Source organism: Canis aureus, chromosome 18 (genome assembly GCF_053574225.1).
Source record: "Canis aureus isolate CA01 chromosome 18, VMU_Caureus_v.1.0, whole genome shotgun sequence".
Lineage (NCBI taxonomy): Eukaryota > Metazoa > Chordata > Mammalia > Carnivora > Canidae > Canis > Canis aureus.
In genome coordinates, this window is record NC_135628.1 from 993264 (window position 1) to 1006084 (window position 12821).

General features: G+C 38.4%; 1 protein-coding gene across 3 annotated transcripts in view; it reads left to right on the top strand.

Annotated features, from left to right (window-relative positions):
* Positions 1-12821, top strand: part of AASS (aminoadipate-semialdehyde synthase) — a 51700-nt gene that overhangs the window by 22298 nt on the left and 16581 nt on the right. For all 3 annotated transcript variants that reach the window (XM_077855959.1, XM_077855960.1, XM_077855961.1), the window contains 2 exons: positions 573-684; positions 12718-12777. In XM_077855959.1, the coding sequence (XP_077712085.1) occupies positions 573-684; positions 12718-12777 (172 nt within the window). The remainder of the gene's footprint in view (positions 1-572; positions 685-12717; positions 12778-12821) is intronic.

Sequence of the window (12821 nt, forward strand, 5' to 3'; positions counted from 1 at the left end):
CAATTCCTCCATTTTTATGAAGGCGATGCAAAGATCCAGGCATCTGCTCCGACGTCTGAAAACATCGGGTAGAAAGCCTGCATGCAGATTCCAACCCTTAGATGCCTCACCTTGTAGGCTGTACTCAACTGGGAGACGGGTTGTGGAAGAAGGGCAGTTTTTAAAACATTTTTAATTATTTTATTTTTTTATTTTATAAATTTATTTTTTATTGGTGTTCAGTTTGCCAACATACAGAATAACACCCAGTGTTCATCCCGTCAAGTGCCCCCTCAGTGCCCTCCTCCCCTTCCTCCACCCCTAGTTCGCTTCCCAGAGTTAGGAGTCTTCATGTTCTGTCTCCCTTTCTGATATTTCCCACTCATTTTTTTTTCCTTTCCCCTTTATTCCCTTTCACTATTTTTATATTCAAGAAGGGCAGTTTTGTTCGAAAAGCCTGTTTATTTCCTTCTATACTTTGGTGCACACTCACACATCATTACGGAGCACATATAGTGGAGTAGACGTCTGGAGAGGTTAGATGTCGCACAGGACACTTTGTACATCTGAATAAAGCATCTTGCTTCTCCTAGTGTGGAAGGCTCTGGGATTCTGATGTGTTCCATCGACAATTTGCCAGCACAGCTTCCGATCGAAGCTACAGAGTACTTTGGAGACATGCTTTACCCTTACGTGGAAGAAATGGTAAGCTGACCGGCCGCATCCACAGCCATCCGTGGCTTTCACAGACTGCGGAGGATCTTAGGAATGTTCTGGTCTTCGGTATCCGAGAAATCTGTTGTGAAATGAAATGCCAGCCCTCCCTCAGAAGCGTTTATGGACACTTTTAATGTATATTCGGCTTACTTGTCTCATTGGGAATATAATCATAGAACGGCCTCCGTGAGTAATTACAGCCGGGTTTATCTCTCATTATGCGTATTTTTATTGAGAATGTTCCTGACACATGGGATAAGATTTCCTTTTCTTCACCCTTCCTGCTGGTCGAGGTCAATGCGTGGTAGAACATTCTTGCGACGCTGTCATGAACAGATTTGAAAAATCAGAAAGACAGAAAACTTTATTGGATGTTTATCACGAATGCTTCGTGGCGTGACAGCTGTTGTTGTGGCCCTGTACTGTTTAGTGTAATCAGTGATTGGCCACTGGAACACTATGTTACCCGAATCACATTTTATTTGCCAAAGATAAGCGTTCTTATTTCAGTATCTACCTTAAGCATACTCTTCTCTTTCTCTATTGAGAATTTCTGTCTTTTTGTACATTTTGAGTGTACTGTTCTTTATCATATGGACGTAGTTAAGAAGCCACTGTGTAGTCTTTACATCATATTTCCAAAATTCTGGGTCAGCTTGGGGTCGAACTTTATTGATTGTCTTTTCCCTTGAAAATGAGCCAGGTCCTAGGTTTCTTTTCTTTTCTTTTTTCCACTTGAATAATTTGGGAATTGTGTCCTGAATGATGTGAATAGTTATGCTGTGGAGATTCTGGATCATTCCATGTTTCTGAAAAGTGTTGATTTTTGTTTGTTGGTTTGTTGTTTGTTTGAGAATTGACTGAGCTAGACTTACACTGGAAACTTTGTGGCACCTGAGGCGGGGAGTAGCTCAAATAAAAGTTCAGCTCTTGTGTCTTTCCCTGGGTCACTTACCCCCACACACTCAGTTTGGGGGTTATCCGGAGACTTGAACAGAGGTCACGTGGAAGTTGGGCTTCACTCTTTCTGAATCTGCCCTTTCTGGCATTTTCCCCTCACATTCTGCAGCTGTGGTTGCTCTAGTTCTTTGCCTGATTCCTTAGATCAGAAAGTAGTGAGCCGGCTGCATGTTTCTCCTCCCGGCACCAAGTGGCTCATCATCAGGACAACGTCCAAGGCAGAGTACACTCAGCTACGGTGCTGATTATTTCCTTCAAGTTCTGACACTTCACTAATATGCTTGTTTACTGTTAATTGCCAGACATTGTGTATGTAAAACTTTAGAGATGGTTTGGGGCTCTGATGTGTCATTTTCTCCAGAGGAGATTTCCTTTATTTCTGGCAGCGAGAAAATCACCTCAATTCAATAATGGAAGGGAATGACTCAAAACCAGGCTTTAGGCAGGTGGGAAACTGATGTTTTTCAGCTCATCATTTATTTTAGAACGTAGTCTTTCAAGATCCCAAGTGAAAATCTGGCATTGATTGGGGTCCCCTTCAGCAGAACTGAAACTCCAATTTTTTGTTACCCTGTTGTCTAAAGTTGGCCAAAAGCTCTTCTCAGTTTCTCTGCATCCCAGCTACCACTTCCGCGTTGGCAACTACACCCACAAAATGTGGTGCCAAATGCTAGACTCATCTCTCTGGGCTTTCTTCCCTGGAATCACGGTGCAGTAAGTCTTATCTACCTTAAAGTATTTTTTAAGATTTTAATTCCAGTGTAGGTAACATAGGGTGTCATAGTAGTTTCATGCGTACAATAGAGTGATTCAGCCATCCTATAATACTGAGTGCTCATCACGAAAAGCATACCCTTAACCCCCATCACCTGTTTCACACATCCCTCCATTCACCTCCCCTCTGGTAACCACCTGTTTGTTTTCTATAGTTAAGAAAAACCATTTGTTTTTTGGTTTGTCTCTTTTTCCCCTTTGTTCCTTGGTTTTGTTTCTTTAATCCTGCATATGAGGAAAATCATACTGTAATTGGCTTTCTCCGATTGACTTATTTTGCTTAGCACTATACTGTCTAGCTCCATCTATGTTGCAAATAACAAGATTCTATTCTTTTTTATGGCTGAGTAATATTCCATTGTGTGTGTGTGTCTATATGTGCATACATACGTATATATGTGTGCATATATACACACACACACCCCACATCTTCTTTATCTTCATCTATTGTTGCACACTTGAGCTGCTTCTATGATTTGGCTACTGTAAATAATGTTGCAATAAACATAGGGGTGCATATATTTCCTATTAGTGTTTTCGTAATCTTTGGGTAAATACCCAGTAATGGAATTACTGGGTTATATGATAGTTCTATTTTCAATTTTTTTGAGGAATTTCCAAACTGTTTTCCCAGTTTGCATTCTTACCAACAGTGCAAGAGGGCTCCTTTTTCTCCTCATTTTTTCCAACACTTACTATTTCTTGAGTTTCTTGAGTTTTTTATTTTAGCCATTTTGAAAGGTGTGAGATGATATCTCATTGTGGTTTTAATTTGCATTTGCCTGATGGTGAGTGATGTTGAACACCTTTTCATGTGACTGTTGGCCATCTGGACGTCTTCTTTGGAGAAATGTCTGTTCATGTCTTCTCATTTTTTAATTGGATTATTTGGGTGTGTTTTTTTTTTTTGGTGTTGAGTTATATCAGTTCTTTTGATAGTTTGGGTACTAACTCTTTATCAGATATGTCATTGGCAAATTTTTTCTTCCATTCAGTAGGCTGTGTTTTTTAGTTTTGTTGTTTCCTTTACTGTGCAGAAGCATTTTATTTTGATGTCCTCCTAACTGTTTTTGCTTTTACTTCCCTTGCCTCAGGAGATGTATATAGAAAAATGTTGCTATGGCCAATGTCAGAAAAATTACTGCCTGTGCTGTCTCTGTGATTTTTGAGAAATTTATGTTTTACATTTAGGTTCTTAGTCCATTTTGAGTTTGTTTTTGTATATGATGTAAGAAAATGGTCCAATTTTATTCTTTTTCATGTAGCTGTTCGGTTTTCTCAACAGCATTTGTTGAAGAGACTTTTTTCCCTATTGCTTATCCTTGCCTCCCTTGCCAAAGATTAATTGCCTATAAATTTGTGGATTTATTTCTGGGCTATTTTGTTCTTTTAATCTATGTGTCTATTTTTGTGCCAGTACCATACTGTTTTGATTGCTACAGCTTTGTAGTATAACTTAAAATCTGGAGTTGTCATACCTCCAGTTTTGCTTTTCTTTTTTAAGATTGCTTTGGGCTTTGGGGTCTTTTGTGATTCTATACAAACTCTTAGTATTGTTTGTCCTACTTTTGTGAAAAATGCTGTTGGTATTTTGATAGGGATTGTATTAAACCTGAAGATTGCTTTGGGTAGTATGGACATTTTAACAATATTTGTCCTTCCAACCCATGAACATGGGATATCTTTTTATGTGCTTGTGTTATCTTCAGTTTCTTTCACCAGTGTTTTATAGTTTTTACAGTGCAGGTCTTTCTACCTCCTCATTTAAGTTTATTCCTAAATATTTTATTCTAGGTATAATTGTAAATGAGATTGTTTTCTTAATTTTTGTTCCTTCTGCTTCATTATTAGTGTATAGAAATGCAATGGACTTCTGTACATTCTGATTTTTGTATCCCACAACCTTACTGAATTCATGTATCAGTTCGAGTAGTTTCTTGCTGGAGTCTTTAGAGTTTTCTACATACAGTATCATGTCATCTGCAAATAGTGAAAGTTTTACCTCTTCCTTCTAATTTGGATGCCTTTTATCCTTTTTTTCTTATCTGATTGCTGTGGTTAGGATTTACAGTACTATGTTGAATAAAAATGGAGAAAGTAGATATCTTTGTCTTGTTCCCAACTTTAGGGAAAAGCTCTCATTTTTCCCCAGTAGGTATGATATTAGCTGTGGGATTTTCATATATGACCTTTATTATGTTGAGGCATTATCCTCTAAACCTATTTTATTGAGAGTTTTTTATCATGAATAGATTTCATACTTTGTCATATTTTTTTCTATCTATTGAAATGATCATATGGTTTTTATCTTTTCCCTTGTTGATATCATGTTGATTTGTGAATATTGAACCAAGCTTGCATTCTAGGAATAAATCCCAGATTTATTAATAAATTGTGGTGAATGAAATTTTAAATATATTGTTGGATTTGATTTGCTAATATTTTATTGAGGATTTTTGCATCTGTTTCATTAGAGATATCGACCTGTAGTTCTCTGTTTTTGTAGTGTCTTTTCTGGTTTTAGTATCAGTGTATTGGCCTCATAGAATCAATTTAGAAGCTCTCCTTTATTTTTTGGGATAGTTTGAGAAGAATAAGTATTAACTCTTCTTTAAATGTTTCATAAAATTCACCTGTGAAGCCATCTGGTCCTGGACTTCTGTTTGTTGGGAGTTCTTTGATTACTGATTCAATTTCATTGCTGGTAATTGGTCTGTTCAAATTTTCTGTTGCTCCCTGATTCAATTTTGAGAGGTTATATATGTTGCTAGGAAATTATCCATTTCTTCTAGGTTGTTCAATTTGTTGGCATACATTGTTCATCATATTCTCTTACAATTGTTTGTATTTTTGTGGTGTTTGTTGTTTTCTCCTCTTTCATTTCTGATTTTATTTGAGTCCTCTCTCTCTTACTGGATGAATCTGGTTAAAGGTTTATTAATTTTGTTGATGTTTTCAAAGAATCAGCTTCTGGTTTCATTGTTCTGTTTTATTGGTTTTTGTTTGTTTCTATTTTGTTTATTTCTGTCCTACTCGTTTAGGGTCTTGTTTATTTTTTTTCTAGATCCTTTTTTTGTTTATTTGAGGGTTTTTGTTTTTGTTTTTGCCTCTTTAAGTAGGCCTGTATTGCTATATACTTACCTCTTAAAACAGTGTTTGTTGTAACCCAAAGATTTTGGACCATTGTGTTGTATTTTCATTTATTTCTATGTATTTTTTTTTTTATTTTTCTCTTTGATTTCTTGGTTGCCCCATTTATTGTTTAGTAGCTCATTATTTAATCTCCATGTATTTGTGGTCTTTCTAGAAGTTTTCTTGCCATTGATTTCTAGTTTCATAGGTTGTGTACAGAAAAGATGCATGGCATGTCTTTAGTCTTTTTAAATTTGTTGAAACTCATTTTATGGACTAATACGTGATCTATTCTGGAGAATGTTCCATGTGCACTTGAAAAGGATGTATATTCTATTGTTTTAGGATGGAATGTTCTGAATATATCTGTTAGATCCATCTGGTCCAATGTGTCACTCGAAGACAGTGTTTCCAGGATCCCTGGGTGGCTCAGCAGTTTAGCATCTGCCTTCCGCCCAGGGCATGATCCTGGAGACCCAGGATCAGGTCCCACGTTGGGCTCCCTGTGTGGGGTTTGCTTCTCCCTCTGCCTGTGTCTCTGCCTCTCTGTTTCTCTCATGAGTGAATAAATAAATAAATCTTAAAAAAAAAAAAAACAACAAAGACAGTGTTTCCTTGTTGATTTTCTGTTTTGATGATCTATTCATTGATGTAATTGGGGTGTTGAAGTCCCCTACTATTATTATATTGCTGTTAATTACTTCTTTTATGTTTGTTAGTAACCGCTCTATGTATTTGGGTATTCCCATGGTGGGTGCATGAATATTTACAATTATATTTTCGTGTGTGTGTGTGTGTGTGTGTGTAAGATATGTCTATCTTGTACAATATAAGTATTGGTACCTGGCTTTATTTTCACATCCATTTGCATGATAAATTCTCCTCCGTTTCTTTATTTTCAATTTGCATGTGTCTTTAGGTCTAAAATGAGTGTCTTGTAGAGTCATGCTTTTTTATCCATTCTATCACCCTATAGCTTTTGATTAGAGCATAGTCTATTTACATTCAAAGTATTATTGATAAGTATGCACTTATTGCCATTTTGCTACTTGTCTTATGGCTCTTTTTGTGAATCTTCTCTGTTCCTTTCTTTTGCTCTCGTCTTTCATGGTTAGTTGATTTTCTTTAGTGATGATATTGGGTCCTTTTACTTTTTTGCATATCTATTACTGATTTTTTATTTGTTATTCTTATTTAGTTTGCTAACATCTTCTGCATATAGTGGTCTATATTGAGATGATGGCTGCTTAATTTTATTTATTTTTAAAATTTTTAAATTTAATTTTATTTATTTTTAATTTTTTTAAGATGATGGTGCTCAAGTTTAAATGCATTCTTTACTCCTCTCCCTCCTACATTTTAGGTATATGATGTCATACTTTACATCTTTTTAGTCTTTGAGTCCCCTGACTGATTTTTATAGATATACTTAATTTCACTGCTTTTGTGCCTCGTACTTTTCTTGCTCCTATTTATGGTCATTCTTCCCACTCAAAGAGTCTCCCTTAACATTTCCTGTAGGGCTGGTTCAGTGGACATGAATTCCTTTATCCCTAGTTTGTATGGGAAACTATTTTCCTTCAATTCTGAACCATAGCCTTGCTGGATAGAGAATTCTTGGCTGCAGGTTTTTTTCTTTCAGGATTCTGAATATATCATGCCACTCTTTTCTGGCCTGCTAAATATCTGCTGAAAAATCTGCTGATGGCTTTATGAGGTTACCCTTGACTATAACTGTTTTCTTTTCTCATGCAGCTTTTAAAATTTTCTCTTTATCACTACTTTTTGCCATTTTATTTATTATGTGATTTTGTGTGGATCTCCTTGGATAAATTTTGTTGGGGGCTCTCTGTGCCTTTTGGATCTTGATTTCTGTTTCCTTTCCTAGACTAAAGAAGTTTTCAGCTATTCTTCAAATAAATTTTATGCCCCCCTTTATCTTTCTTCTCTTTATGGGATCCCTATAATGTAAATATATTACATTTGATTGTGTAGCTGAGTTCCCTAAGTCTATTTTCATTTTGTATTATTAATTTTTTCTCTCACCTGTTCAGCTTGATTATTTTCCATTATTTCGTCCTCCAGGTCCCTGATCTTTTCTTCTGCTTTCTCTAGCACACTATTTATTCCATCTAGTGTATTTTTCAATTATTGAGTTCTTCATTTCTGATTTGTTATTTTTTATGTTTTCTCTCTCTTTAAGGGTCTTACTGAGGCCCTCCACTCTTTCCTCAAGTCCAATGAGTATCTTTATAACCATTACTTTAAATTCTCCTGCAGGCATTTTACTTATCTCCATTTCACTTAGGTATCTTGTGATTTTGTCCTATTCTTTCATCTGGGACATATTCCTATGTGTCCTCCTTTTGTCTAACTCTCTGTGTCTGTTTCCACGTGTTAGCTATATTTCCTACTCTTGAAAGTAGTGGCCTTAGGAAGAAGAGGTCCTGTAGCACCCTGTAATGCAATGTTCCCTGTTCACCAGAACCTGGTGCTTCAGGGATGTTTCCTAGGTGTGCTGTGTGGACTCTGCTGTTGTGGCTGAACTACTTTTTTCTTCAGTCCAGTCATCTGCAATGTCCCTCTTTGCCTGTTGTGAGTAGGGTTTGGTTCCTGTGGTGTTAGTAGATACCTTGGGCTTGATTCGTGCCAGATATGGCATTTGCCATAGATGTATAAGTAGCACTGAGGTGAAGGTTGCTTTCCCTGTTTGGTCCTCTGAAAAGCTTTTATGGTGATGCTAGGGTCCAGTTTGACTGGTGTGTGTGGTTTTCTTCCCTTCTCCCTGGGGCAGGCATCACTTTGGAGTGGTGCTGGCCCATCAGGGCTGCTTGCATACTGCCAGACTTGTGGCACTGCTTTGGATGGGCTCAGACCGAGAGTATATTGGAGGGTGTTGATCTGCAGAAGCCTGTGGTGTCTGATGTGGGATGTTAGCAAGGCTTGCACAGGTCTTCCATGGGAGGAGACATTGAGCTGAGGCCTGGCTTGAGGGGGTGTGTCTGCAGGGGAACACATGGGCAGGGCATACTGTTGGCAAGTTAGGTAGGAGTGTAGGTGCTTTCAGCTGGTGGCATGTGCTTAGGCTAAGGGGTAGGGCAGGAAAATAGTGCAGGTCAGCTACTTTATTCCTAGACAAGTCTCTCATGGATCCTTGCCCATGCTCTTAGATTAGTAAACAAATCTTCCTCTCATATGACCCAGGCGTTTTTCAAACTGCTGCTTCTATGCTGTATCTCAGTAGGGCTTTTTCTTATGCTGTGTCTTTAAGAGTAGGGACTCAGCTTCATTTTGCTCTCCTGGCTCTCCCAGAGCCAAGCCCACAGATTTTTAAAGTTCTAGGTTTTAAGTCCCAGTATTTGTAAAAACCTGTGAGAGTCAGCCCTTCTGATTTTCAAAAACAAATATGGGGATTCATCTTTCCTGTGTGGGCTCCCTCATGTGAGAGTCTATTTCTCCTCCTCCCTGAGTCTGTATTGCTCCTCCCTCCTGTGGAAAGTCCCTTGGGTTCCTGCATCTCAGCCCTTCCTACCCTCTTCACTATGGCCTTTTCGCTTCATTTAGCTGTGGAGAGTTCTGCTAGGCTTCAGGTCATTTTCTGAGTTATTTAAACTGATATAAATTGTTATCTACTTGTAACCATGGAAAGAGATGAGCTTAGGGTCCTTCTTTTCTGCTGTTTTCCCCAGGAAAAAAAAAAGTTTTAAACTACCTTTTAAAACTAAAAACCATGGCTTTTCATGTTTTACTAGTTTTACTCAATGAGGGGACTGGTCTGAAAAGATCTAATTAACCATTTCTGGAAGGAAAATATACATTTAAAAAGGTGATATGTCTTTGCTTATATAAACTGGCAGTTAAGAGACTCTTAGTATTGTGACAAGATTAAAACTATCTGAGAGCGAGGTATTGGAGGTTTTTGTTCAGACTGAGGCAGACAGGTGATATTGCTTAGATGTCTATTGACTAATTGTCACAGCCTTTTCCTTTTATACATCACAGTAGTCCTCCAAACAGTGTGGTGAGGTTGTCTTAGGGGCATCTGTCTCAGCACTGTCTTTAAGCACTGGACATTGTGAAAATTTATGGCTATTGTAGTCTTGATATGTGTGTATCTGCTTTCCACTAAAAAATTAAGTGTATTGTCTGTGTTCTCTTCTGATAACTGTATGGGAGCTATATTTAAGGTATATGCACTGTTGAGGCGCCTGAGTGGCTTATTTTGGCTCAGGTTATGATCTCAGGGTGGTGAGATCGAGCCCTGCATCAGGCTTTGCTTGTCCCTTTCCCTCCCCCATGCCCCTCTCCCTGCTCTCTCTCAAACAAATAAACAAAATCTTATATAAAAAAAAAAAAGTATACGCATCGTCTTTCCCCTCCTAGATTTTCCTTTTTGATATAAAGTTCAGACTCTGTGGCATTAAAGGGCCCAGGCTATCATTCTGAATCAATATAGAGAAATTTGTTTCACTTGAATTAATTACATATTTATTGTCTGTCAGAACATAAGGCACACATATGGATGAAGAAAATTAAAATACACCCTCTGACCTATAGAAGCATGAGGTCCAGGAAATGGATGAGAGAAGTGTGCAACCCTGCTATAACGTGGAATATGGCAGCCATTAGGAAAATGCTAATGAAACTGTGAGGAGAGAGGCTCTGTTTTGTTGGGTAAAGTCTGGAGAGGTTTTAGGAAAGAGGTGACATTTGAGCTGATTCTTGATAGATGTATAGGATCTGTTCATTTGCTTGGGAATGGGAAGCCTACCATCTGATGGAGACAGGAGAGCGAAGGTGGGAGTTGATTTAACAGAGTTTCTGTGAGCTGTCAGGTCTGATAGAGTAAAGGGAAGTATGTTGGTTCCATATTGGAAAGAGTCTTGACACCTGGGTAAATAGCTTGAAATTAATTTAGGAAAGAGTGATGAGCTCTCTCAAAGGTGCTAGAGGTGAATGTGGCAAGTCATACCACATGCTTTAGGACCTTGTGCTTGCAGCTGTGTCACGGTTGAGTTCTAGCAAAGAAACACAGTTAAATGCAATAATTCAGCAGCCTTTTGTTGTCTTTCATGTTTGCCATTCTTTAGGTAGATTCAAGATAGTTATTTCATTTCTTGGGAAAAATCCATGTGATTATTGCATATGTCCACTAATCTATTTATTGAATACCATTTTATTGTGCAGGCAAAATGCCAAGGCCAGTTCTTTTTTTTTTTTTTTTTTTCTTAAGATTTTATTTATCTATGCAGACTTGATCTCACTCGATCCCAGGACTCTGGGATCACGCCCTGAGCTAAAGGCAGACGGACGCCCTGCTTGGGGCAGATTTTGATCAAAGTTTCACAGAGGAGGCAGTTCTTCAGCTGTATCTTGGAGGATGAAGAGGGGGAATTCCATGTAGAGGAATAGCATGTGGGGCATCCACATGGTGTAGGACAGAGGCATGGGAATGTTGATGCAGATGATCAGGTCCACAATGTTAATAGGACCAGAGTTTTGGGTATGAGTCAAAAGGGAGAACTGAAGTTGGAGAGGTGGAGACAGACTATAGAGAGAGTCTTGGGGGCCACCTAGGGAGTTAGAGACTTTATCCTGAGGGTGTTGAAAAGCTACTGGATTATTTTAAATAGACACAGAAGAAATAATCAGATTTGTGTTTTAGATTGAAGATAAATGGAAGGAGAAAGGTGAGAGGTGAGGTTCCCATGGTCTCAGTAAGGCCTGAGTAAGACTGCAGAATTACAGATAAACAGGAGAGACAATGATCGGATATACAAAAATTTGGTGTTTAGCCATATGTAAAGTGAAATCCAAATCCCATGTTGTTATTCACTAACGGTTCCTGGCAGAAGACAGGTTGGTAGGGGGAGGAGTCGGCTTGCGGCAGGATGACTCAGGGATGTCCGGATGAAAGAAGCAGTGGATGACACCAGATGTGCCAATTCCATGAGCTTCCCCAAAGAAGCCCTACCTGCTTAAAAAAAAAAAAAATATATATATATATATATATATATATATATATATATATATATATTTTAAATGCCCATAACCCAGGAATAGATAGCCTAAGTGTCATGTGTTTTAGACACATGAAAATAATTTTGATATTTATTTTATTTTTTGAAAATTTATTTATTTATTTTAGAGAGGGAGAGAGAGCACAAGCCAGAGGGGCAGAAGGTGAGGGAGAGAGAATCTCGAGCAGACTATGTGCTGAGTACAGAGTCCGACACGGGGCTTGATCCCACAACCCTGAGCCCCCAACCTGAGCTGAAACCAAGAGTTGGATGCTTGACTGACTCTACCACCCAGATGCCCGATGTTTATTTTAATACAGTAAACAAATATTTTTCTGCTAGCATCTGGTAGGTATATTTTGCTCTTGCTCAGCTAGGTGAGTGCTCTAGACTTTAACCTATAAGGATAAGGAGGGAATGGTTGTCTCATCGACCCTAAGGTCCTGACCATCAGAGGCAATAATACTAACTTACGTGACTTTCCTTTCGGCAGTCTATTCAGGAGTTGGACACCTTGGAAGAAAAGAGGAGGATTAGAAGGATGATGGGATGTTGATGGGAGAGATGTGGCTTTTGTTGTTGGCCGTCTGACTCCTTCTTGTGAGATAATGGGAAGACTGGTTGACTTTTCGAGGTCTACTTTTTCCTGATACTTTTGAAATGCTGATGTGCCTGTACATAGAACTAATAATGATCTGAGAGAAATTCCGATTGTAGGGTTGGTGACTTTTTGTCTGAAAGACCCATTCTCTCTTCTGATAGAATCGTGTGAACCTTTGGGATGGGATTCAGGCCCTCCGTGGGGACTATGGCTATACACTTGTGGCGATGTTGGCCAGCGTGTTCAACATGAAACATCTACCTGGTGGGGAGGGATAAACCACTTTGTGTCTTTAATAAGCAAAGATGATTGGAATCAAATTTTAGTTTTAAAATTGGAACGTGTGCTGAAAGTATGTTCTTGGGGAACAGAATTCTCTGCTTGTAGACTTCTATTACCAGTTATTCAGTGATCTTCAGAAAACTTTTCTAAATTCTTTTTTCCCCTCCGACTAATATTTTAATATGGAATCAAACACCAAGAATCCTTCTCTGCACTGTCACTTATCTCTTCCCAATCTCATTTTCCTTTCAGATACTCTCAGATGCGACACAGCCTCTTGAAAGTCAGAATTTTTCTCCTGTGGTGCGAGATGTAAGTCATGAAAACAATTTTTTTCCCCAAATGTATTTTTCCCA